The sequence below is a fragment of the Lepeophtheirus salmonis genome, chromosome 7, assembly GCF_016086655.4.
Source record: "Lepeophtheirus salmonis chromosome 7, UVic_Lsal_1.4, whole genome shotgun sequence".
NCBI classification, from domain to species: Eukaryota; Metazoa; Arthropoda; class Copepoda; order Siphonostomatoida; family Caligidae; genus Lepeophtheirus; species Lepeophtheirus salmonis.
In genome coordinates, this window is record NC_052137.2 from 10383568 (window position 1) to 10408540 (window position 24973).

Below are 24973 nucleotides of genomic sequence, written 5' to 3' on the forward strand. Positions count from 1 at the left end.
AATAAGATTGTTGAAACCCCAAACTCATGTGTTACAGCCTATTATAAAATAAGGATTGAGTTTATTTAATGTCTCTTATTCATATTTTGGTATTTTAATCTATATTTACGAGTTTGCACTCGTAATGAATGAAATAAAACAAAAAAAATGATACAAAGTTTAAATGATGTAATTATTATAGTCGTTCAACTGTTTTTCATGTAATTAAATAGCTTTTAACTAATGTATAAAAAGGTTGTTTAATAAAGGTAGGTTAAGTTTAACAAGGCTAAAAATACATTTCTAGAAGAGACAAGTCATTAACCTTTTATTTCAAACTGGTCTAGCTGAGCATAACAACTGATTATATTTAAAAGTCAAACCTATTTATATTGTTATTATTAACTACTTTTGTAATGTTGTATGATGTACTCAGTATCATATTAAATATTGTACCGGGTGCGTAGTTGAAATTTGAACACTAATGCGAGAGAGGAATAACCCAAAGACTTGAGAAGAAATGATCATTCCTCTAATCAAGTGCCAATTCACAATTCATGGAAAATGGAATCACAATCGAAATTTCTGCATTAATGGCAATATTGGTATCGAGAGGAGGCCCAGATCCTGATGACTACCAAGCAGCCAGCATCGGTGATGAGCTTGGGATTTTCCGCATACAATGGACTGCAATATCACTCATCTGGCTTAAAACAAGGTACAGCATCAACGCTTCTGACTACGTCTGCATGTTGAGGACTAAGTGGATTCCCTGGATCAGGGAATGGATCCGGTCGATAATGTGGTACTTCAACAAGATGGTGGATCGGTACACGCAGCAAAAGCTGCACTCCTTTTTAGAAATTCAAATTACATTCTGGCCGAAAAACAGTATGTTCTCCATACTTGTCAGATCCCAACTCCCTCAACTTTCCCTTCTGATTGCATGAGTCCCAATTACATTATTAACACCTGCGGCGTTTATCAAAGTTGATGGAGACTACGTTGAAGATTAGAAATGGCAACACATGAGCCAACATCATTACAAAGTGTAGTTCACTCAGCTCCCTAGTTTCCAAAATAAAAATAAATGTCTAGATTTCCATTCTGCACTCTATATATTCGCTTTTTTTTTCTTCTAGAATAATTTGGAAATGAAAATAAAATTATACCCACTCTAATCAATTTCATTTAAAAGAATGAATGATGATGTACTATTTATTCCTGAATAAAATCTGTCAAGATATAAACTTTTTACTTTTTTTCCTTCACTTGGGATTTTAAGATCACATATTTATAATTTGAATTAGATTTTGCAGGAAAAACTGAGTGTTTTATGCATTTTCTCATTTTAAAAATTATATTAAACTTACAAAAAAGTGCATTTTACAGGGGGGGGGGGAAGTAGATTAATTATTAAGAGTGTGTCAATTTATGTATTAATTAAGTGTCACACTTTATGTTTTTACTGTTTCTGTTAGCTTGTGTTAATTTTAGAAAGATACGTCATTTGGTGATAATTAATTTATACTTTTTCAACTAATCCTTTATCTCAAATTCCCATTTTAATATTTAAAAATAATCAAAATTAGTTAAAAACCACTATAATAAATTAAAAACAAGTAACGTAACACTAATGAATTGCAAATAATAGAGGCATTTCCGCTTCCTCAAAGATGTTGAGTCTTCTTTAAAAATATCCCTTCCAAATCCATATTTCATGGACTCTATTATCGCGTAAACTTGATAATTTATATACTTCATTTTATTCCCCATTAAATGATATTTCATCACCTCTATATTCTTCATTTTCCCATTCTTTTTCCGAAGGGCCGGGCCAAGACTGAGCTAGATGCAACTGCAGTCTTCGGTTCTGAACAACTACTGATACAACTCATCATATGTGTATCATCTTTTTTTTTTTTTTTAAGGTAAAGCAGGTTCCTCCAGATCGTCACTTTTCTTCCCATCTCGTATGGACCTATGAAAACGTAATTTTAAGTTCTTCTTATTCCAATACATCCAAATCCCTGAACGTCTACACTCAAAATTCTTCAGTTTCGATGTACATAAAAAAAAAAAACTGATAATCTATTTTTCTGCATCCAAAGGGGTACACATATTTACCTTTTGTTGTGTCAATCCTTATTTATGAATGAAGACTGCAGTCTTGTTTAGTTCAGTATTGGTCCAATGTTCCTACATATCAGTCTTTAAACTTTCTTTTCTTCTTATTTTAATCAATTTGAAGAAGTCCGAAGAATCGGTCCAAGAACAGATAGGACCGGTACTAAGACTGGAATGGACTACATTAATTGCCTGCCAGAAAATTATATTATAATTTTGGAAAGATTTAGTTTCATACTAGTAAAAGCTTTTGACTTAGGTTGCAGACAAATATTTTCTAAATTTTTTACAACATTACATAATTATTAAATATCCATTATATTTCAAACTTATAATAAGAAATATGTATTCTTTATAAGAATAGTTTATATTATATAATTGTACAAAAAGGATTTATTCACATTCATGAGAGCAAAAACACTCAGGTCTCTATTGCCATCATCCTTTGTGTTGAATAAATAAGATTAATATTGATCCCACATGCCTGTAATCCTTTTGTGTCATGTATTGTGAAAATGTTCAGTTTATTCACTGTATGAAAAGAAAAACTTACTTACCTATATTCGATATTATATATTCTTAATATGAAATAAAGTTACGAATGTTTCCTTCTATTCAGTTGGTCTATGTTAAATACATAGCAATATATTAAGGAATTTTGTTTTGAGTCGGCAAACGAATTAGTGAATAGAAGGCCAAAAGGAATCGTGTATATGACTTTTATAAGATATTGCTGACATTACATCGTCGGGGTTCTCCCGGACCTTAAGTTCTATTGATTACTTTTGGAGGGTACCATCGAAGGAATTACAAATGTAACCCAAAACCGAAATGTGGATGATATAAAGTCCATCATTTCCTAGATCTGGGTTATCTATCCTTGGGAAACAATTTCCAAAAACTGCAACAGGCTTCAGCCACCGTATTGAGGCTGTCATTGCTTCAAATAGGGGCCATGCGAATAAGTTAATAAAATTTTGAACTTATACAACGAAAGTTTTTGTTTTTTCTGACAGGAAAAATTTGCTTCTATACCCTGTAGTTGAAAAAAAAATTCAGTTTGACACATTTTAGTTGAATATTATATTTTTTTTGGTATGTTACATATGCACAACAAAAAAAAATTAAGATGTATTTTTTCCAGTTTACATTTGAACCAATATTTTCATCCAGATCAAAATTCAAACGCACTCAAAAGAAAAATTTATCCTACAGCAAAAAAAAAAAAAAAAATCTGTTTGTGGACCAAATTTTAGACACATGTCCAAAGTGAAGTTGGAACGAGTTAATTAAAAATATAACGGTACCAAACTGCTCTAGGATTTCAAGACTGAATCCCAGCACTGAAACAAAGATAGATGCAAGGTATGGAATGTGGATTGCAGGGCTTTACATAAGCACTTGTCGGAACGTCCGGGAAGGTAAATTGTTTTGTAATACAGGTTAATACATTGTATATGCTCTCCGAACGGACCGGTCGTCCAAATTAATACAAACTGAGTATGTTTTGACATGGGATACACATTTATTATCGGATAATCATAGGATTCTGCTTTATTTTAACAAATTTATATCGACAGCCATTATCGTCTGCCGATGTAAGAATCGTGCATGCGGACATCACAAGTTTTCAAACTGTAGGACAGACACTACAGAACAAGTCAAGAGAAAAGTTAATGTCAAGCCCTGAAAAATAATCGAGCAATTTCGAACCCATTTCATTTAATAGTCTTGTGATATCTGGTAAAAAAATAAGGATGTACCAAAGAAAAAACAGTGACTTGTCTTGGATATATATTATTATATGAAAAAATATCGTTTCCAATTATATATATCCACTATATACAATTTTATATTATATACTCTATAAATCAAATCCAACTTTTAGAAGTTAATAAACTTTCCAAAATGTACCCTTGCCTTTATCAAATTTATATTCCCATACAAATATGTTGCCATAATACATATCATATATATATTGTTTACAACTTACAATTTATGAATAAATTGAAACTTTGAATGAAGAGATTTATAATATCCCACGGAATACTTATTAATCAGTCATTTTAATCAATATATCGACCATCTAATGAATCGTCAATTTTTTTTTTTTTTTTGCATTATACTCATCACAAGTATGTAGTGTAAACTCTTAATTTACAACTATTCATCTTATTTTTAGGTTGAAACTTGTACAGGGTAGTGAAGTATAACGTGGACTCTTACTTAATGTTTATTTTATCACTACTATAAAAAGGTTTAGTGATTATTTTTTGATATTCTGGTTCTGTCGTCCTTTTTACATAAACAAACTATACTAATCATTTAGTTATATCATCATCATGAGCAAGCAACATGCAAAGAGGTAGCGCATCTCAGACCTCATAGATGCTGGAGTTGATGTGATGAAAATTACGGACTTTGTAAAGTGATCTATGAGCCTGGCTTTTAAGTTTGCCAAGATAAAAAAAAATGGAGAAGAACTCTCCTGGATGTCTGGAAGTGGAGGTCATAATTTAAAGACGGATACGAAGTTCTTGTTAAGTTTGGAGAAGAACATAAAGGAGGATCACAGTATGTCAATGAATCGCCTAGATAACTCCGTTCTTTTTCAAGGCAGGACTGAAAATTGGCCACTATTTGTATAAATTGGAGGGTAACTATGTGTGGAATCAGGATGGTACCCCTTTCACACGTCTATCAAGTACCAAAAGTTCTGCGTAGGTAACATGGCTCGATTATAGTCCAAAGAGAGATGGCCCCCTGCCTCACCGATTTGAACACCTTGGTTTTTTCCTTATGGGGCATTTTGGAGAGGGAGACTAACAGGACCTCACACCCAAATGTGGACCTGCAAAATCAACAATTCAATGTTTAGTGAAAAAAATTGAGTCCACATACACGCTACATAATGTTCCTGTGCCAGTGAGACAAAGAAATGCACGAAGTGTAAAAAAATTTTCAATCGTTGGCCATCTCTGTGACATCGTTGTGGCGAATTTTACGAAAAGATCTTGGCCTACACCAGTATAAGATCAAGTTGACACAAGAACTGAAGCAACTTGACCACTTCAAACGTCGGGAATTCGTAAAATGGGCTGAAAAAAAATTCGAAAATGATCCTGATTTTCAACGTAAAATCATCTTCAGCGATGTGGCACATTTTTGGCTCAATGGCTTTGTTAACAAGCAAAATATGCACTCTTGGGCCGGAAAACCCCCACACGTGATTCATGAGGCGCCATTACATCCACAAAAATTACTGTTTGGTGTGGATTGCATGCTGGCGGTGTCATTGGGCCGTACTTTTTCGTCGACGATGACAATCGTCACGTTACTGTGAATGGAAACTGCTACCGCGCCATGATAACCAATTTTTTTTTTTGCCTGAATTGGAAGATATGGACTTGGACGATATGTGGTTTCAACAAGACGGTGCACTTCACACACAGCAAATGTTATAATCGATTTATAAAGAGTAAGTTTGGTGAGCGTCTTATCTCCAGAAATGGACCAGTCAATTGGCCGCCTTGCTCGTGCGATTTAACGCCTTTAGACTATTTTTTTGGGGTCACGGGAAAGCCCTGGTCTACACCAATAATCTGTCGACGTTAGAAGAGTTCAGAAAAAATATTCAACGCGAAATTGCTGCAGTTTCAGGCAATTTATGCGGAAAAGTAGTCGAAAATTGGGTTCAACGATTAGACTTCGTAAAACGCGCACGTGGTAGTCATGCAAACGACATGGAATTTTATTCATAAATTAACTTGAATGTATTTTAACGGCAAATAAAGAAATCATCGATATCTCAAATCGTTTTCGTTTTATTTTTGAAAAAAATGTAAGCGCTGTTAATAAAAAAACCCTTTTTTTGTCAATAGTTATGGACTTTTGAAATTTTAGTGAATATTTTGAATTTTTTTTCCAAAAAATAAATATTTCAATTTTGTCAAAAAAAATATAATTTTTTGAAATTTTTTTTCAAAACAAAATTATTTTTTCTGATCAGCTGTGAAATTTTTGATTTTTTTTGTGAATTGATAGGGATTTTTGTCCAAGAGATTAAATATATGAAATTTTTGTCCAAGAAATTAAATATTTGAAATTTTTGTTCCAAAAATTTTAATTTTTGGAAAAATTCCAAAATCCAAGCCAGCCCCCCCAACCCTATATTGTTTCATAATGAGAAACATATTACAGTTTGGATTAAAAAGAGCAAAAGAGTTTAGTTTTATGTCTCACAAATCTATATACCTATAATGTAATTCTGACAAATTCATTATATTCAACTATATTAAATATTCAAAGAGATGATAAATACATGGAGGATGAAAGATGGAAGAAATTAATGATCTCCTCCCTGTTGTAAATAAAAAAACAAAGTTATCATTAACAAATTTAATTTGAAATTCTGTAAAAGGTTAAGTTTTAACAGATTACAAAAGAAAAATATTTATACACATGAATTGCACATTCAAGTTTGAGCATAAAATTATTTTTTTAGTAGGGACAATAATATTTGTATGTTGTATGTAATTTAGAAGAAAGCTGTTAATGGAGTCCAAGAGATTGAGACTCATATGGATGTGATTTTGGAATTACAAATTAGAACATTATTATAACAAGTCACAATATGACTTATAAAATATTTATCAACTGTTCTTTCAAAAAAATTATAATAATAAGAAAAAAAGGGCCCAAATAATCTGGGAACAGCCACTTTACCCACTAACATAAAAATTTACACTCTATTTTTGGCAGGCCTCAATTTGTCTATTTCCCTTGCCATTTATTAGCTCTATAATTGAGACCAAGATCTCAATATGCTTTCGATGTAACTCTTGAGAAATAATAAGTATTGACTATTATACTAATAAAAAATAATATTCTAACAATTGGGAAGAGTGACGATAATAATTGGACATTTAAACGGTGCCCCTTTTTACTTCAGGTATTATTAACTTAATAAATAAAACAAAGTTGCACTCCGGGGTATTTAGAACAACATCAACTCTTGTTTCCTTCAATCTTATTGGATGTTTCATTAAGGAAATTACGGCATTTCATTATGTGACTATGAGAAAGAACTTTGAATATTCAATGAGCTTATACAATATGACTGAATTGAGTTAAACATCTGTTCTTTTGCAGAAATCTAAATAATTGTTGTTAAAAAGTCTTTAAAGAGTAACATGGATTCAATTTAAGACCCTTACAGTGATTAAGAATAATTAATTAATGCTTTATTATTTTTTCCATACCAGATTGTCCAGAGAACTATGAAAAAATTGGTGGAAGGAGAGTGAAATCTTTTTTGACAATTTTGGCCCCTTATAGTCCTTAGACTAATTCTCCTCCACTGCACCTTTTAGGTGCATGTCCAGAAAAAGGCCTGCAGTGTCTATCATCCAAACACCGAGGCCCTCAAAGTTACTATCAGCCAGCACTGAAACGCCATGACAGAGAATTTTCAGCCGGTGACAGCCCTTCTGTTGTCGCCTGGAAGGTATCCTTGCTGCTAACAGCGGCTAAATTAATGATTAAGAGAGCTCAGAAGCACATCTATTTATAGTATTAATTTTGTTGTAATTCTACTGTTAATTAGTAAATTATATCCTGTTGAAGTTTAAAATTGAAAGTGTTCAGACTTTAATGGACCAATTGGTATATAGTGCTCCCTGATTCATATAAAGAAAAAAGGGGAGCACTGTATAAAATGAATGAAATCTTGCAAGCATTATTTCAACTCCTATTAAAAAAGAAAAAAAAACCGGGAAGTACATATTATAAAAAAATGTTATTTTAATTTGACTTTGGATTAGCCTTACCTATGATCTAAAGGACTCCCTGGATCATCAAATCATTTTTTTTTTTAAATATTAATGTGGTCTTATTATTATTTTTATTCTTGAGAAGAGATTGTCAAAGTATTGAGCGAGCAAGTGAGTGTTCTCATGAAAAAAACAGAGAGTAACTCCAAGGATTTTTTCAGGTGTTATCTTCTATATTATTAAAAGAAAATTCGTCGACGTCTAAAAACTCAGGGCAATGCCGAGTACTACTGCTAGTGCAAGATATAATAAATTTTATAAGAAAAACATTTTCTTCATAGCAATATTTTCTCATAAACAACTGGCCCATTATAGAATGGTCTATATTTTAATAGTTCTAAAATTTACAACATTACGCTGAAAATAGGTAGAAGCAAACTTTGCATTTGTTTTCATGTACAAATATGATTTTTTTACATATTTTACACTAAATTTCTATGATCTTATTTCGAACTATTTATCGTCCATTCCATTAAGATAATTCCGTTTTGAGCATTCTTTTAAAAAGTCATTTTTATCTAGCATATATTTTATCTAGAACTGTTTCCACAATTATGACAAACAAATTTTCAAAAGGTATGGGTCATGAATTACTTCCTCCCTACGTGGGTACATACAGACATCTAAGATAAGATTTATGGGTCTTAACATTGGGCCAATTGTATAAACTGTTGTATTGTTTTAATTCTTAATTCTAATGCAATTTCTTTGTGACGTACATAAATTAGTTTGAAATGCTTTGTTTAGACTGTAAATTAAATAGAAATGTAATCATTATATTTATGAACAAAAATATGTTTGTCTATTTAATTTTGCTCTCAATCAAATTAAAATGGAAATTTAGTTTCTCAAATAAATGTAATTCTAAAAAAAAACCACATACCCAGTTCTGTAAACATGTTTTTAAATCAACATTCATAATTATGTCACACACAGAGATAATTAATTTACAATTCTATTCATTATTTTTTTCTTGCTTCATCCCTATTTTAATTTGATTACTAACTTCCTTGAAACAAATATTTGTTATTTTAAGACCATTTATTTTATAATATTATTTGAATAATTGTTGTTTTTTTTTTTTTGAAAAAACTTACAATTTTATAAAGAGAGTAAAAATTTCTAGTGGATACATAATATTATCACCTAAATCCAATGCAAAAGAGACTGAGTTGAGCCAGAAGTTGGATAGTCAAAACCTGTCCAGATTTCTTTACAGTCACAGCTGTATAAGCAGGAATCTTATTCTGCTTCTATACGTAGCCTACATAGGTTAAGTGTCAAATAAGGTACTCCATGACCTCTATGAGATAATTTCTTGCAATTTAAAAATAACTTCATGGGGTTGGTATCAATGGTGCTATAAATGCCTTCAACTTGTCGTCATTCAGTCTTTGGTTAGCATAAGGTACCTTTTGATACGTAAAATAGGCTCTTCTTAGTTGTTAGACACTCCTGGATCATAAAAAGTGCTCTTATTCTAACCCTGACAAGGCCATAAATCTTTGATACGAAAAAGATCTTACATCTTGTTTGCTTGAGCTTCTTGTTTGATGAACAAACAGGCATTATATATTACATCACAGAGTGGGTACCCAAAACTTGCAGTAACATAGAGCTACGTTTTTATCAAAGCTATTTTCATTACAATGTTTTATTATGCAACCAAATGACAGCTAGACCAAAAATTAAAAAGCTTTTTATTTTATACCATGTCTTTAAATGTCAAAATGTTAGCGAAACAACAAAAAAGACAAAGCTTGTGCGATCCCCTCTACACCAGTTTCAGTACCAAGGGGTGGCAAAGACTACATCAAGAAGTCCATTAAAGGTACATACAGCCAAGAAGAACCAAAACTTATGCAACAACAATATGGCTGACTTCACCTCCATGTAGCCCTCCTCCAGCCTTGACCTCAATCCCCTAGATTTTGCAGTTTGGTGTTTCTTGGAAATAAATGTCTGCCGTACTTCTCGTTCAAATTTGGATTTGCCACAAGATACCACGATAACCGAATGGTACACCAGTGGCATGGACTTCATCGTCAAGAGCTGGCAATCTGTTCGCGGCCGGTTGAAGCTGTTATTTCTTGTGAAGGAAGCCATATTAAATATTAAAAAAAATTGCAATATAAAGTCTTAAAACACATAATAAAAATTGGTTTTGAGTTGTCTTTTCTTGATTCCATAAAAATGACGGGTTTTTTTAATAGTTTATTCATGCTACTGGGCCTTTAGGGTTCCCACTCTGTAACCCTCAACTGTTGCATCTATCTCATCAGTGTTGTATTGAATGTCTACCCTTCCATTCCTGAATTATTATTAGCATATAAGAAATATTAGCCCTCATACTTACATTTTTCGAAAAGTTGATATCTGCATAAGTACATTTTTATATCTAAAAATTTGATATATCCCTACTTTACATATTATAAATACAACTAAATCTTTCAAAATAATAATCAATAGATTATACATCACGAAAATTTAATGTTAATAAGCTCTTGATTTTTCATTATTTATAAAGCAGAATCAGTTCATAAGGTTTTCTAGAAGTTTAGAGGATTTAGGTGAGATGTAATATTGTTTTGACTTTTATTTTTTAGAGATCAAAATCTCTTAAGGCTTATATAAAAATATTCCTTTTCATGGAATCATAATGTTTTCACTACATAACCTAAATTAATTTACAATATAAGTTACTAGCAGTAGTACCCAGCATGGAAATTTTGAGAGTCGACACACAGATTTACTTTTTTTTAATAATATAGAAAATAGCTTACTATTAACCCTTTACTTTTTAGAGTTTACTCCAAAAAAGGGAGCAAAAGTATTATTGTTGTATTATTATTATCATGGATGAAAACAATATTATCTTTGGGTATATAACAAAAAAAAAGGAATCCAAAAAATAATGTGATTACACCAACAATTTGAAGAATGTTGGGGAGAAGAGCTGTATAGCTGTCCTTACGTTTCATTAAGTTAGCTATGAGATGAAGGAAGTAAACACGTCCCCACTTTGTTTTGAGCAAAGATATAAGAAAGAATGATTGCTATGTCGATCTTGAATTCTTCTCCAATTCCAACAAAGAATTACACATGTAACTCCACAACAAATCCTTAGAATTATGGTTCGTCTTTCACGGACTAGTGTTTATTTTATACTTATTGTTCTCTCTTTAAGAATAAAGGAATAGTGATGACAGCTTTGGTAAATAAAAAAACATATATTTAGTAGCACCTACAAAAAACTGTATTCCATTATTATATTATTTTCATCTATCGAGTTATAGTATTGTAATGTAGAACGTGTCATGGATGTACACGAAAACGGAGTTATTCTGCCTATGTTCTTGCTGGATACGGAATGGAACTTGTTTCCTTTCCTTCATCTCACAGCTAACTTAATGAAACGTCATGACAACTAAGCTGATCTTCCCTCCAAGATTCTTCAAATTGACAGGTTTATCAGGTTAATTTTCAAAAGGGGAGGGTACATACACAAATGCTTACGATTTACAGTTAGATTAACCTTGACAATTTATCATTTTTCTCATAAATGTAGTTACTTATGTTCAAAAATATATTATACCTTGTCCTTGTAGATACATTAGACTGTACTGTAATGACAAAAGGTGGGAATTTGATACGCCGCATTAATTTTTTTTTTTTTCATTTTATTCCTCTAAATAAAGAAATGACCATCAAACATTGTTGAGCATTAGAGTAAGCATGCCACACACCTTTCTCCACAAATGGCATACCTATACTTTTTTACCTTTTTTCTTCTTTTTTTTTTGAACGTGCATCTTTATTTTTTTTTATTTAATTATATATGATGGACCGGTTAAAATATTTGAATATACTTTAATTTTGCTTGAGATGTAAAGTCGAACGAAATGACTTGCCGTTATGAGCCATATTGAATGTGAAAAATCAAGATTTTCTTAGCAAGAAGTTACTCATCTGCAATTCCTAAGATAATCCAATATTTTTCCCAAGTTTCCCAATTAATAATAAATAAATGAATTAGTTAAATTTATATAATTTAGCACACCTGAAAACGAGTTTGCTCTATTTTTAGTACCATGGATTTCAGTTATTATCTAACATAGGGGTAATTGGTATAAAGCTCACGTATTATTCAAACAAGTCTTTGGAACAAAAGTTTTTCCATTAGTTGCACTCTAAGCATGCTCTACTATCTTTACTATCAAGCTCTAAGCAAGAAAAAGTGGAAAATATAAAATGAAATTAAGAAATATTTTAGCAGAATCCAAAATACATGCATACAATACAATATGCTAATCTTACATAGTTTCAATATACTTAGGCGGTCATAAAGCAACTTATCCTACCCAGAAAAAATATAAAGCTTTCATTAGTGCGTTTTTCTTCTTCAAAGACCTTCAAAGTACATACATATGTATACTGCAAATGGGCGCGCAATCTATCACATTTTATGCGTCGTTAGTTTATAGAAAAGAAAAAATCATAGTTTTAATTGGTTAGACAGATGTACTATAACTAAATAATTATTAAACTCTGTTTTCATTTTTAAATTTGAAGACCGCTTTTCAATATTTGAAGTGTGTGGTGATAAATTGGAAAAGTAAACTCCAATTACTTAAATGCATGGTAACTAGTCACATTTTTTTGTTTTTTTACAAATAAAAATAATTAAAAAATATCCTTTCTTTTTATAATTTTTTTAAAGTCTATACTTTTTGTAAATGTAACAGATGCACAAAAAGTCCTGTGATGTTAATAAAATGAGCATGCTTTCAGTCAGCAACCGATAGTCTAAAGGGTCAGGAGATTAATAGAAGCTGGAAATAACATTGAAGACAAACCTTGAATTTGTCAAAAAACTAAACTAACTCCAAAATCTGCCCAGAGGTATTTGAAGTCAATCCAAAAATAAAAATCACGATACTATTTTATTATTCATGGAAAAAATACCCATCGACAAGTCCACAGTGTCAAGAGCAGTAAAATTTGCTGGTGATTAGTCCTTAAAGCTTCAGAAACGACCTTTACTTATTCAGATCCAGAATAAATAATTGAGACAGAGTCATTTTCTTCGGGGATTAAACAACCTTTACTGTTGATCCTGTTATTAACAAGTAAAATGATTTATGTAAAACCCTTCATAAATCCCAGGAAAACGGAATCCTGAGAAAGAAATCCGTTTCCTGACCCTCTAGACCGTCTGAATACTGAATGAGATATTGGTGTTGGTGTGACTGGTAGGGACTAGAAAGGCAAGACCTTTCTTTTGGCTTCCATTTTCCAATCGAGAGTATTCAATCTGACATAAACAGCTATCTCACTTCTAAAACTATCGCACCAAAAAGTTCGTACAAGATGTTTACAAAAAGAAGGCCTACGAAACCTCTTGAATTTTCATTTTAATAACATTCCAAGACATTTCGATCACTACCTATTATCATTTTTTAACGAACTTGAATGAATGGTTTCCTGAGAAATTCATTTCCTATTCGTTGCATCAACATAAGAACAATTTCGAACAAAAATAAAGAAAAGCAAATAATCGTAATTTTTTTTTTTGCTTCGCTTATGCAATCTAATATTTAAAATAAAAAAAACTAAACTAAAGGGTTTGTACTTAAATTTGTACTAAAAGTCAAGGATAATAGAGATACAAGGTTAGACTGCCATGTAATGGGGCTTGCTAGAATTTTCAATTTGATGTATTGTACCAACGGCTGGGCAAGCCAGACAGATTTTGACAAAACACGCAACCAATCATATTCTAAGTCGTCACTATAAAAAAGCGTGGTGGAAGTACATCAGTCGTACATGCATTATGGTATATCCTTTTATTTCTATTAACCTTCATATGAGTTAGATATTCAAGAATGTTAACTATAGTTTAGAACCTTTATTTGATTTCAGAAACTAAGGTATCATTTTGTCACTCTTTTATTGTAACAATCAATTTTGGCTACTGGAAGTACAATTTGCAGCGTTTTTAAACTATCAAACAGAATAATTTGTTAAAAGAAATTGAAGATTTTAAATTGTCGATGAATACAAATGTAATTTACACTCAATTTGAAGAAAAATTATTCCAGCTTGTTTTTGTGTTGATGGGCAACATTGATGCTTATCTTTAATCATTTTGTAAGTACATATAATAGCATTGAGAAGTGAAGTTATATTTAATAAGAACACTTGACTTCACTACAAGTTTGCACACCCTATAAAATACATGAAATTATATTTGATAGCTTGATACTTCATCCTCCATTTATTCAAGTATCTATTTATTTAATTCCTTCAAAAAAAAAAGTAATGGAAAAACTTTAATTTTTTTTCACCAGAGTGCTTATATACATATAATTGTTTATTCTACACTTGATATTCATTTTTTATATATGTATACCTAATCAATGTTTATTTATATTAAAATGATAAATAGGCATCAGAGACAGGTTCCATAAAAGGTGTGAAGAAAAAGTAAAAAAAAAATCAATTTATGAGTTTAGTAGTTTTTTCTGTGAAATGATGAAAATTATTTAACAGCGTTTGAATCTTCATTGAGAGTTTTTCTATCCTTTTACACAACTTGAAGGTTCATAAATTTCAGCATAGAGGCAATATTTGTTTAATTGCACAATTATTTATAATTGTTTTGTTTTTTTCTATTTTTTGCATGTATGTACAATGTGCATAGTCAAGTCATTACTGTAAATTTGTATTCCAACAACATACATTATTGTTAATTCAAACATGAGGTTTATAGAAAGAGTTTTATTTCCACTCCCAATAACCTACATATTGTCTCATGAATTATAAAGAGTCATCTTGATTGGACTGAGGTATTAATTATTAACTTACATAAAAGTCCTAAATATATGACTTGTAATGTAGAAAAGTTGTTAAATATGTTATCGATTCTTTTTTACAAAATTACAAACGAATATGAGTTTAATTATTTTTTTTTTTTAGTGAAAATAGACCTTCACCTGGTGGACTTGCTTTTGGAACAACAGAGTCGTTAGATTCCGATCAGAACAGCAAGTCGTTAAGAAAAAAATCTATTGGTTCTATGGGAATGCATTCTGCCTCAGTGTCTAGTGCATCGCCATCGACGGTACATCGTCCCTCGCCGCCTGTCAACAATAGAAGAGGATCGGCATTCTTTGAAGGAACCTCCGCTTCCTTTTGTGTAAGTGAGCTCACTCCACCTTCCATAGTCTATACAGAGCATGATGAAGCCATAAATGAACAAGGTAAGACTTGGCTCTTCCATAATTTCTAATATTTGCTGATGTTACTCATACTACTTTATGAATAGGTGATGAAGGTCAAGAAGAGAGAGAAAACTCTACCATTCCAATTTTGGATGAGTTTGCTCAGTTCTTGAATGCCTCAATTCACCCTCCAAACGAACTCAGTGTGCCTCGATGCTATCCTGAGCAGCCAGGAATATCTCAGACTGCACCAGGATCACGAAGAAGTTCTACTTCGTCTCGAGGAGCTGCTTTGGGTATTCCCTATAGGAATACTCGCTCTTTATCACTCGGATATTCACAACAGCCTCCAGGGACAGGAGGACAATCAGGAGGAGGACCTCGAAATCAATCATTCGCACATTCCAATTCCAATAAAAATGCTTGTAATTTTTCACGTGGAATGTCTCTCGGGGGGAGCTTTACCCACTAATAACTCTGGGTGAGTATGTAATTGATGTATTTTTAACATAAATATATCCTACAGGCAATCATCTTGGAAGTAACTCTATGACCATCGATCATAGTAATTGAGTTATTATGTTATTATGAGATGTGTTTCTGACAATTTTTTCTGTAAAGTCCTAATTATACTAAATATAGGGTCCAAAGTATTTGGAAGGTAATTACTTTATCATAAATAATTGAGATTGAAAATGACTTACAATATAAATTTTGGTTTTCTACAGAAAATGCATAGACCTTATATCTCCCTTATTGTAGTGTATAAGCAAATTTATTAATAATTCATTCTTAAAAATACGACAACAATGAATTAAGAAATTTATCTTGTCATTATCATAAGTTTTCTGCATATATTTATTTGCATAAATATATGCAGAACTCTGCAAATAAATACAAATTCTATTAAATACGTCTTACTTTACAAGACAATATAAATTTTGAAAGCACTATAAATAGTCGATGGAGGTGTAGTAAAAAATCCATTAGTTTTAATGGATTTAAAAAAAATTATTAATACCTATCTCCTTGGCAATAAAAACGGTCCTGACATGACGGTTGGACTCGACGATTCCATTATTGTATCCACATTTTCGACAATTAGTGTTACATCTTTAACTTCAAAATTACGGAAGTGGAATCAACAAAACCCAAATTGCCCATCATTGTCTTTTACGATATCAGTATATTTTCAGTCACCTGGTTTGCGTTTTCCCCTTGTTCGAAGGAAAACTGCAAAATATGTCACATTTGCTCTATGCTTGTGTTCATTATTGACGCGCCCTTAAGCAAATCTGAGTCAAACAATAACAAAATTGTCAAAAAAGCTTTTTTTAAACGAAATATAATCTTTATAACGCTAACACATACATGTGAGATACACATTACTTAAGCCATCTTTTGAAAAAATTATATATATATTTTTTACAACTATTATTATTTAGATTTTTTCTGTTTGTTTGGGAATAAAAAAAACTGCATAAATATGTTTGTTTTTTTATTTTAATGAATGAAAAGTTTTAAACAAGGAGGGGGGGGGGCATATGTTTTTTTGTTTCTCATTCGAGGAGTTTTGCAAATGGACCTTTCATTCCCTTGTCCATCAAAACCATTTATTGGAACAAATATTAATATCTATGGGAACTTCAAGTAATTTGAACAGTATTTATGAGTACATTTTTGACAAGTTCCAACACAAGTTTATTATTTATGATGGGTTATTTTTAACTTTTTAATCGCATTTAGTCCTTCAAAATATAGGCCTTCAAAATATTTACCTTTCGTTTTTGTTTTTTTACATTTGCATAAATGGTCGCAATGATACATAATATATTATGAAGCCTTGTCCAACAGTATACCTATTAGTTATGGGATGATTCCAAAAAAAATCCCGTTGCCCATTTCGATTCCTTAATATTTTAGATAATAATTAAAAAATACATTTCAAATTATATCAGGGACGTCCAAAATTTCAAAAATTAATTTTTTCGGGAAAAAAAATAAAAAATCCCCAGTTGTACTCAAAAAAAAATTCTAATATTAAATGGAAATATTAAATTTTTCGGAACAAAATTTAAAAAATAATTAGTCATTCACAGAAACCTGAATTTTTGGAAAAAATTTAACTTTATTAAATTTCAAATATTACATTCTCTTGTAAAAAGTGACAATTCCTTGATTTTTTTTTGATTTTTTTTTCATAACCTAGAATAATAATAAATAAGAATAGGAATCGCAAATTAAAAATTATTTTCCCGATGCCGAAGCCAATTGTGATTCCAAAAAATAATACGATTCTCGATACCAATTAATCGTCCCATCACTAGTACCTACAATTTTGAATTCTCAATTCAGGGCTAAATTTTGTACACAGAACAAATAAATCGCAATTTGAATCTTTTTTATAGTGTATCACTTCCTTAGTTCTGTACAGAGTGGGGATCCAAAACGTGATTTGAATGGAATCAAGAAAAGACAACTCAAAACCAATCGGTGATACGTTATCATTCTAATTTTAACTCTATTTTCTATTCAATATATCCTTCCCCCATTAATAACAGACTCGACACGCCGGCGGACAGATTGGCAGCTCTTGGTGATGAAGACCTTGACCATAGCGTACCTTGCTTTCTTGATGGCAGCTCTTCCAAATTTGGATTAGAGGTGCGGCAGACATTCTTCTCCCAGACATTTCCAACTAAAAAGTACAGGGAGTTGAGGTCAGGGCTGGAGAAGGGTCATATGGAGGTAGGACAGAGGTCAGCTATATTATTCCATACATAAATGTAAGATAAATAGATTCTGAATACAAATTTCAGTAATCTTCAATGTTTTTTGATGTTGTTGGCAGTCCGGATGGAGATTCCAATAGGCTCTGTAGCCTTCTTGTCGCTTAAATCGGCACGTAGGAGATTAAACGCATTTTAACTTTTGTGTTGTTACTCCAACATCTTGACACTTAGAGATAAAAACAAGACCTTTTTTTAATCTATTTTTCAAAGAAGATATACAATAATTTTATAACAAAGCCTAGATTTATTTCTACATACAGATTGATCAAATACAGTCAAACTGAAATTTACACGAGTAAACGAAGGCTCAATCATTCCGAGTGTTTATATAAAAATATAATCAGTTTGTGTTGAATGAATAAAATTTCCATAAATTGATCATTAAATTTATTCAATGTAACATAGCAACCTACGACTTTTGTCAATTCTGTGATACTTTTTAGTGATATTTTCTCAAGTATTTTTAATTTTTTTTGCATAGATAAAGGCTCACACGTAATACCTTTCCTTGGTAAATAACTCTATCCATGCATTGATATTATAAAGCTACAGTTTTTTAAATTTATGTAAACAAACAAACTTTTTGAATTATTAATGGAAGTTGGAAAATATTCCATTAGGCAATTTTCCCTCGAGCAATATTCTCTTGTGCCCATTAACGTGTATATGCACAAAGATAAAAATTACTTTATACTTACTTTTAATTATACATAGATAGGTATATACGAGGTACGAGGGTTTTTTGAGAAGAATTCAGTTCGAACATAAAGATAATAAATAGTCAATAGCACTCTTCAACAAATCATATTTTTGACTCCTATAAATTACTTTAAATGAATGTAAATCAATCAGAATACCGCAAAAACAGTGGATTTTGTAGCTAAAATTTACTCCATTTTCGAATTTTGGCAAAAAAAAAACCCATCATTGACTAAATAAAATTATTGTCAAACAAAGAGCTACATGTTTCAAATTGACTATTATTTTTTTGTTTGTGAGATTACTTCAAACGGGGTTATCCAACTAACATGTAAATGTGCTACATATGCACTTTTCGCCACCTGCAGATTTGTTCACTCTAGTCTATTAAACATTGATCAAGACTATCTTTTTACTCATACTTAACCTTGACTGTCAAAAGTGAAAAGGAAAATATGAGAAAAACAAATTTTAGCTTTTCTTCTGTATCTTTCTTGCTGACAGCTGTTAGTTATTAATTAGAAATAGTTATTAACTATTATATGCATTGAATTGATAACCTTATCAATGGCAGAGTATGAAATTGGTAAAAAATTTAATATCCAAATCTTATTTAATACCATTTTTGAGTTCATAAAAATCATTAAATTACCCAAGAGTCAATTTATGAAAATAAATGAAAAAAATTGAAGGGAAATACACTGCATTTTTGTTTATTTCAAAAAGCGAGCCTTGGATACCTCCAAACATTAATAACGTCTATATACACTGGGAATAAAAAGTATGGAAAAAAATAGAATTTCACTTAATTCTCTAACTAACTATGACTTTATCATTAGTAACACAGTAATTAGGCTATTAAAATGAATAAAATTTAAGGTTCAATTTGGGTATACAAATTTATTTGTAAAAAATGATAATATTTTTATTAAAATTAATCTCTGTCCAGAAGGAATGGCTTGCGTTTTCAGGATAGAATGATAACTATTCTGAAGGAATTAGTTACCAATCTCTCGTACTTACCAGATAAACATTTCATATGAAATTAAACCTGGCCAAAACAGCTGGATTTTTAGAGACAAATATTTTATGGATCTATTTTATCATAATAATTTTCATCGGGTTATTGAGAGGTTGAGAGATGTAGAGAATATTGTTGTGTACGTAAAATTATTTGAGTGTATCCCTACTATCAAATATGTAAATAATAGTTCATCAGTAGTGTTGCGTTAGTCCTTATTTAGGACCGTGGTAGAGTACGGCCTGGTCCCACTTGTCGGTTCTTAAAAAATGTAAAATCGATCCCTCGCAACGGCATTAAGGTTTTTTTTTCTTCTCTTCATTGCTCAGTTATATAAGAAATAATTTATATAACTAAGAAAAAATATAATAATATAACATGAATAATTTTTGCAAGATAAGTACAATGTTCTTAACACTATTCATCAGTGCAAAGATGGCGTAATTTGCTAACTATTACCAAATAATTTCTGACTTTTTTCTTTCCATTTTTAATGGAAAGGATGAGCGCTAAACTAAAGATAATATCGTGTTCAAAATTAAAAAATATTATCTACTTATTATGAAATAGTGCTGCCATCTGGATGATCAACTTTATAATTTCTCAATACATATCTAATTACACTAGCAACAAAATTCCAGTCTTGAAACACCCATCTGCTAAAACCCGCATTTTTTATGAAAATTGAAGTATTATAACTAAAAAAATGCCCATTAAAACCTTCAACTGACATAGATTCGCTATAAATTATAAGTGCCGCATAAGACTCGCTATTTTATTAGTTTTTTTTTATTCTTAAAAATACTTTTTAGGAATTGTAATCTAGATGATATGTCAAATAACATATTTTTCAAATGCTGCAATATTTTTAACAATAGAATATATTCACTGAGGTCATTAATTGCATCATAATTAAATAATCCACCTTCTTGGGGGGTCAAAGTTGAATTTGTTACTACATAATATATCAAAAATTTCCTATAAATTTTGATGCAACTACATCAAATAGCATTAAAAAATCAAAAAAGGCATAACTTTTTTTCAAATAAGGACAAAAAAGGAGGATAATTAAAGAAAAATTCTTTTTTTTTTCATTGTAACAGTTAATTTTTATCTAATATAAGGAAATAAGATTATTTAATAGCGTATTAAAATATTTTTAACACATTTAGGGTCAGCTATATATAATACAAAGTTAGTCAATAGAATGATAAAATCTTGATAGACCGTAAGGTTTGTGTCCTTTTATTTGATGGTTCTATTTTGACATTGGTTATTTTCGTGTTCGACTACTTAAATAAGAATAATAAATGTGGGTTTCAGCCTAGGGGCAAAAATACTGTTGCCTAGTGTTTTATATATTACTAAACAAAAGAACGTAAATCTAAATCTAAATATGTCATAAGATTGTTATAACTTTAAGGTATGCATGTATATTGCATTTTTGATAAATATAATTAGCATCTCAAGTCTCCTATATTTGTATACTGAACACATTGTGTTTTATGTACTACTAACAATGATGTTGTATAAATTCCAGGAATTGTTAGCATTCAGTTTTTTTTCTTCTTAAATACTAAAGAATACGACGTATTAAGACTTAAATATTTGCTAGTTTTATCATTTTAAGTGTAAAAACACGTGACCGATAGGGAAGTTATTAAATGATTATGCCAAAAAATGTGAATGTTGAAGGTGAAATATTATTTTGTCCAGATAGATACTGAATTTATCAATTAATATTATGTTGCACTTATTTTTACTTTTAAAATGAATTAAGAATGCATTTCTATACAGATTGGGGGGGCCCATAACTTGCAGCATCGCAGACAAGTTTCTTTTTTTTCTGTTGCGCCGACATTTTTATAATTAGAGACATGGGATTCAAACAAAACAAAAACAAAAAAATTTAAACTGTTGTTTTATTGCGTAATGACCCCCTGTGAATAAAAATGAGGGGGGGAAAGCGGTAGTTAAATAAGACTGCAAGTGTTCGGTCTCCATTATATACATGTAAAATTATAATGATTTTTTATAAATTTCTTTTTTTATTTGTTATTTGCCACAAAAAAAATTTAATTTATCTATTATTATAAATTGGAGCTAATTCTTTATGTACTTCCAAATGAGGAATAATTTTACTCTTTTTAGCAAGCATACAAAATTATAAATGATGGAATGACTGGCAGTATTATCATTTTTTTGACTTGAACCAATTTGTGAAAAAAGATCAACTCAAATCAATAACTGTTAATTTAATAGTTTAAAAACAATATAAGCAACATAAGTCGATCAAATTATACTTATTCAAAAATATTTTAAATTCCATATTTAATTCAAGTATTAATTGTCGAGCTGATTACAAATCTCTAAGAAAGAAATAAAAAAAAGATTATTTTTAGGTTTTTTAAAAGTTTGAGGGAATTTATAAATTTTTTAAAATCAATCATCTTGATAAAAATTAGTTAATTTTTGCGAAATTTTATTTTAATTTTAAGTATCTTATATTGATTAAACAAAAAAAATTAAGTATAAAGGGTTTGTAAGAAAATAAATAACATCTCGATTTTTTCATTGAAGCGTAATTATTTATTTTCATTTACTTTATAAATTTGTTTCTAGAAGTTCTATTTCTGTTCAATATTATTTTATTTCTATTTTATGGAGGAAAAATTCAATTAGAGCACGTTATGATAATGAATTAACATTTTATTGCTTACCTATTTATATTTGAATTTATTCACTGTGAGCCCTTGTTGAAACCACTACTTTAAGTACTAAGGAATGAGATATAATGTTGTTTTAGCACAGTAGCTACATTTTAATTTTTAAGATTCTGTTTTATAATGCAAGATATCCAGAATGTACATATATAACTTAAAAAAATCTTTAATTATAAATAAATATTTGCTATTAATCATTTACATTAAAGTATTTCCGTTAATTCAATACTCTATTGAAAATTTAATAAACATGGCTATAGGGCAAATTATTTTTTTATTATTGTTACAAATTTATACAAATATGATAATACAGGGTCGTTCAATCTGGACTAATTTCAACTGCATCCTGATCAATAATGGAAGCAAGTTAAGGTTTGAAATTTTATTTACAGGTTGTAATAATACAAAAGAAAAAATTCATTCAATGTGTTTGCCATTTTAACCAATCATTCCGTCGATACCAACCCTAAAGGATTTGCAGGTCTTTACCACGTCTGCGCAGGAGGCTTTCTTCCAATAGTTTATTATGGAGGCCATGCTGTTGTGTAAATTGGCAGAGACCTTCCACTCTAACTCCCCTTAAAAGAAGCAATCCATGGGATTCATATAGGGGGATTTAGAGACTTTTTGAACCCGGAACTCGACACCATCGGGCTCAGCTTTCATCCAAAGTATAACTTGGTTAGACAGGAGTTCACAGTACCTACGGTACCTACCCTCTGCTTTGGCTCAAAGAAAGATGGGGGGGGCATGACACTGCTGTTACTCTCAATAACCCCAAGGGTGAAACAGGCTTGTCGGAAACTTGGTTTTAAAAATGTGGGGAATATTTGCTCTCTCTTTGACCAACCATCTGTCATTCTGGATGTTGTGGGATCTGTCGACAGTCCATTGTTTCTCATTGAAATTAAAGATGATTTGGTTAACATGTGACTTCAAATCGTTCCGCAATTTTCTTCCGTTGGCAGTTTGGTGGCCTTCATTTTGTTTGTGAAGATATTTATTTTGTAGAGGCGGTATTACTTCATCCTCAGGTTAGTTTTTTATGGACCTGGAGACTGTTTCACGGCTTACTTGGTGTTTTTAGCAAAATCGTGAATTGGAGTATCAGGAAATGACTTCAAGTTTTAGGCCTACGAGAAATATGGGAGTGCGTTTTTTATCACTCCGGGACTTGTGGGAGTTTCCCTTATATACCGTTCGTCCTCCCAGCGGTTATAGACGTAGTACTCTGTACTCGTACGATGGTTGTGACAGCCCATGAGCAAATTCAATGAAGGAGTTATCTGAGTTATCCAGGTCTTTTACATCGTTAATACTTGTTTTGAATTTAAATTTGCCCAACTAATTTTAAGCTAAGGCTCAATCTCACACATTAAAATTGAAATAACTGAGTTATATGTTCTCCTTATTGTTCCGGATGGAGTTTAAGATAGTTTTGGATTTACCTGAACGACCTTGTATGTATGTAGTCGAAAAATAACCCACAAATAATTTAATTTTTCGTAAATAATGAGAATTTATATTATAAAAAACTGCAAATAAACGGCTTCATTGCTTTTCATTTTCCTTTAAGATAATTATATCAATTTTATTTGAAAATTCCAGGATTTTAGACGACGTTACTTCACTTACACATAAATATACAGTATATTTGATCCTCAGGTGTATATATATTTTTTTTGCTTCTTTTCTCTATGTCAGTGTTCTGAATCGGTTAAATTAGATTAAGCCCCTTGTAAGCAGTCAATAATTATCACCTACCAACTGATTTTAGGCATTTGTTTTTTTCGGAGGAAATAAAGGTAACACCATATTAACCTTTTTAAATTTATGCAAAATAAAAAAAAGTTCAAATCGATATTGCTTCTAAACTAGACCCCTTATAACCAAATACTCATTTGTAAATAAAAACTATTAATTAATATTCAACTGAACTACTTTTGCATAAAAACAACTGAATTATATCTTAAATAAAAATGATTTCTACTCTTTAAATCGTATTAAATCAAGATTGAATGATCACATACTTAAAATTAACATTCATTTTTTCAAAAAAAATAAAAGAAATAATTTTTCATATTCAAAACATAGCTCAAACCTAAATATATAAAAAAGGGAAAAATAATATTTAAAAAATTCTAGGAAATCTGATTTCATACAAAAAATTAGTCAGAAATGTCTTATTATCGCATCAATTACAATTAAAATTAAATATAACACTTTCAATTTTTTTGTTGGCTCGTGGAATTAATGAGCACTTTGATTCTTAATTGGAAAGTTAAGTTTGTAAGGTTTATTAACAAAATGAAGCTTTCAAATGTTTAACTGTTAGACGAGACCCTTGAATTATTTATTTATAAAATAAACATTCTTGGGTAGTAACATAAAATCATTTGTATGTTTTGACAGCATCTATTATCTTATGTATCTTATCATTGCTCTATTTTATTATGCCATATCATAAATAAAGGAAAACAATAACAAACGACAAACCATTAACATTGAATATGTTATAGAAAAATTGGGAATTTTTGAATTTTTATATTTCGGCTCCCACTTTGAATTTTGACCAAAA

At 30.6% G+C, this 24973-nt stretch overlaps 1 protein-coding gene across 5 annotated transcripts in view; it reads left to right on the top strand.

The window, feature by feature from the left end:
• LOC121121446 (uncharacterized) overlaps window positions 1-24973 on the top strand; it is a 242521-nt gene that overhangs the window by 182829 nt on the left and 34719 nt on the right. For 2 of the 5 annotated variants that reach the window (XM_071889828.1, XM_071889826.1), the window contains exons 4-5: window positions 14916-15199; window positions 15265-15641. In XM_071889828.1, coding sequence (XP_071745929.1) covers window positions 14916-15199; window positions 15265-15632 — 652 coding nt within the window. In that variant the 3' untranslated portion in view covers window positions 15633-15641. Of the gene's footprint in view, window positions 1-12412; window positions 12579-12657; window positions 13774-13859; window positions 14088-14915; window positions 15200-15264; window positions 15642-24973 lie in introns of those variants that run through there. The other 3 variants (XM_071889827.1, XM_040716379.2, XM_040716378.2) reach the window with 3 other exon arrangements.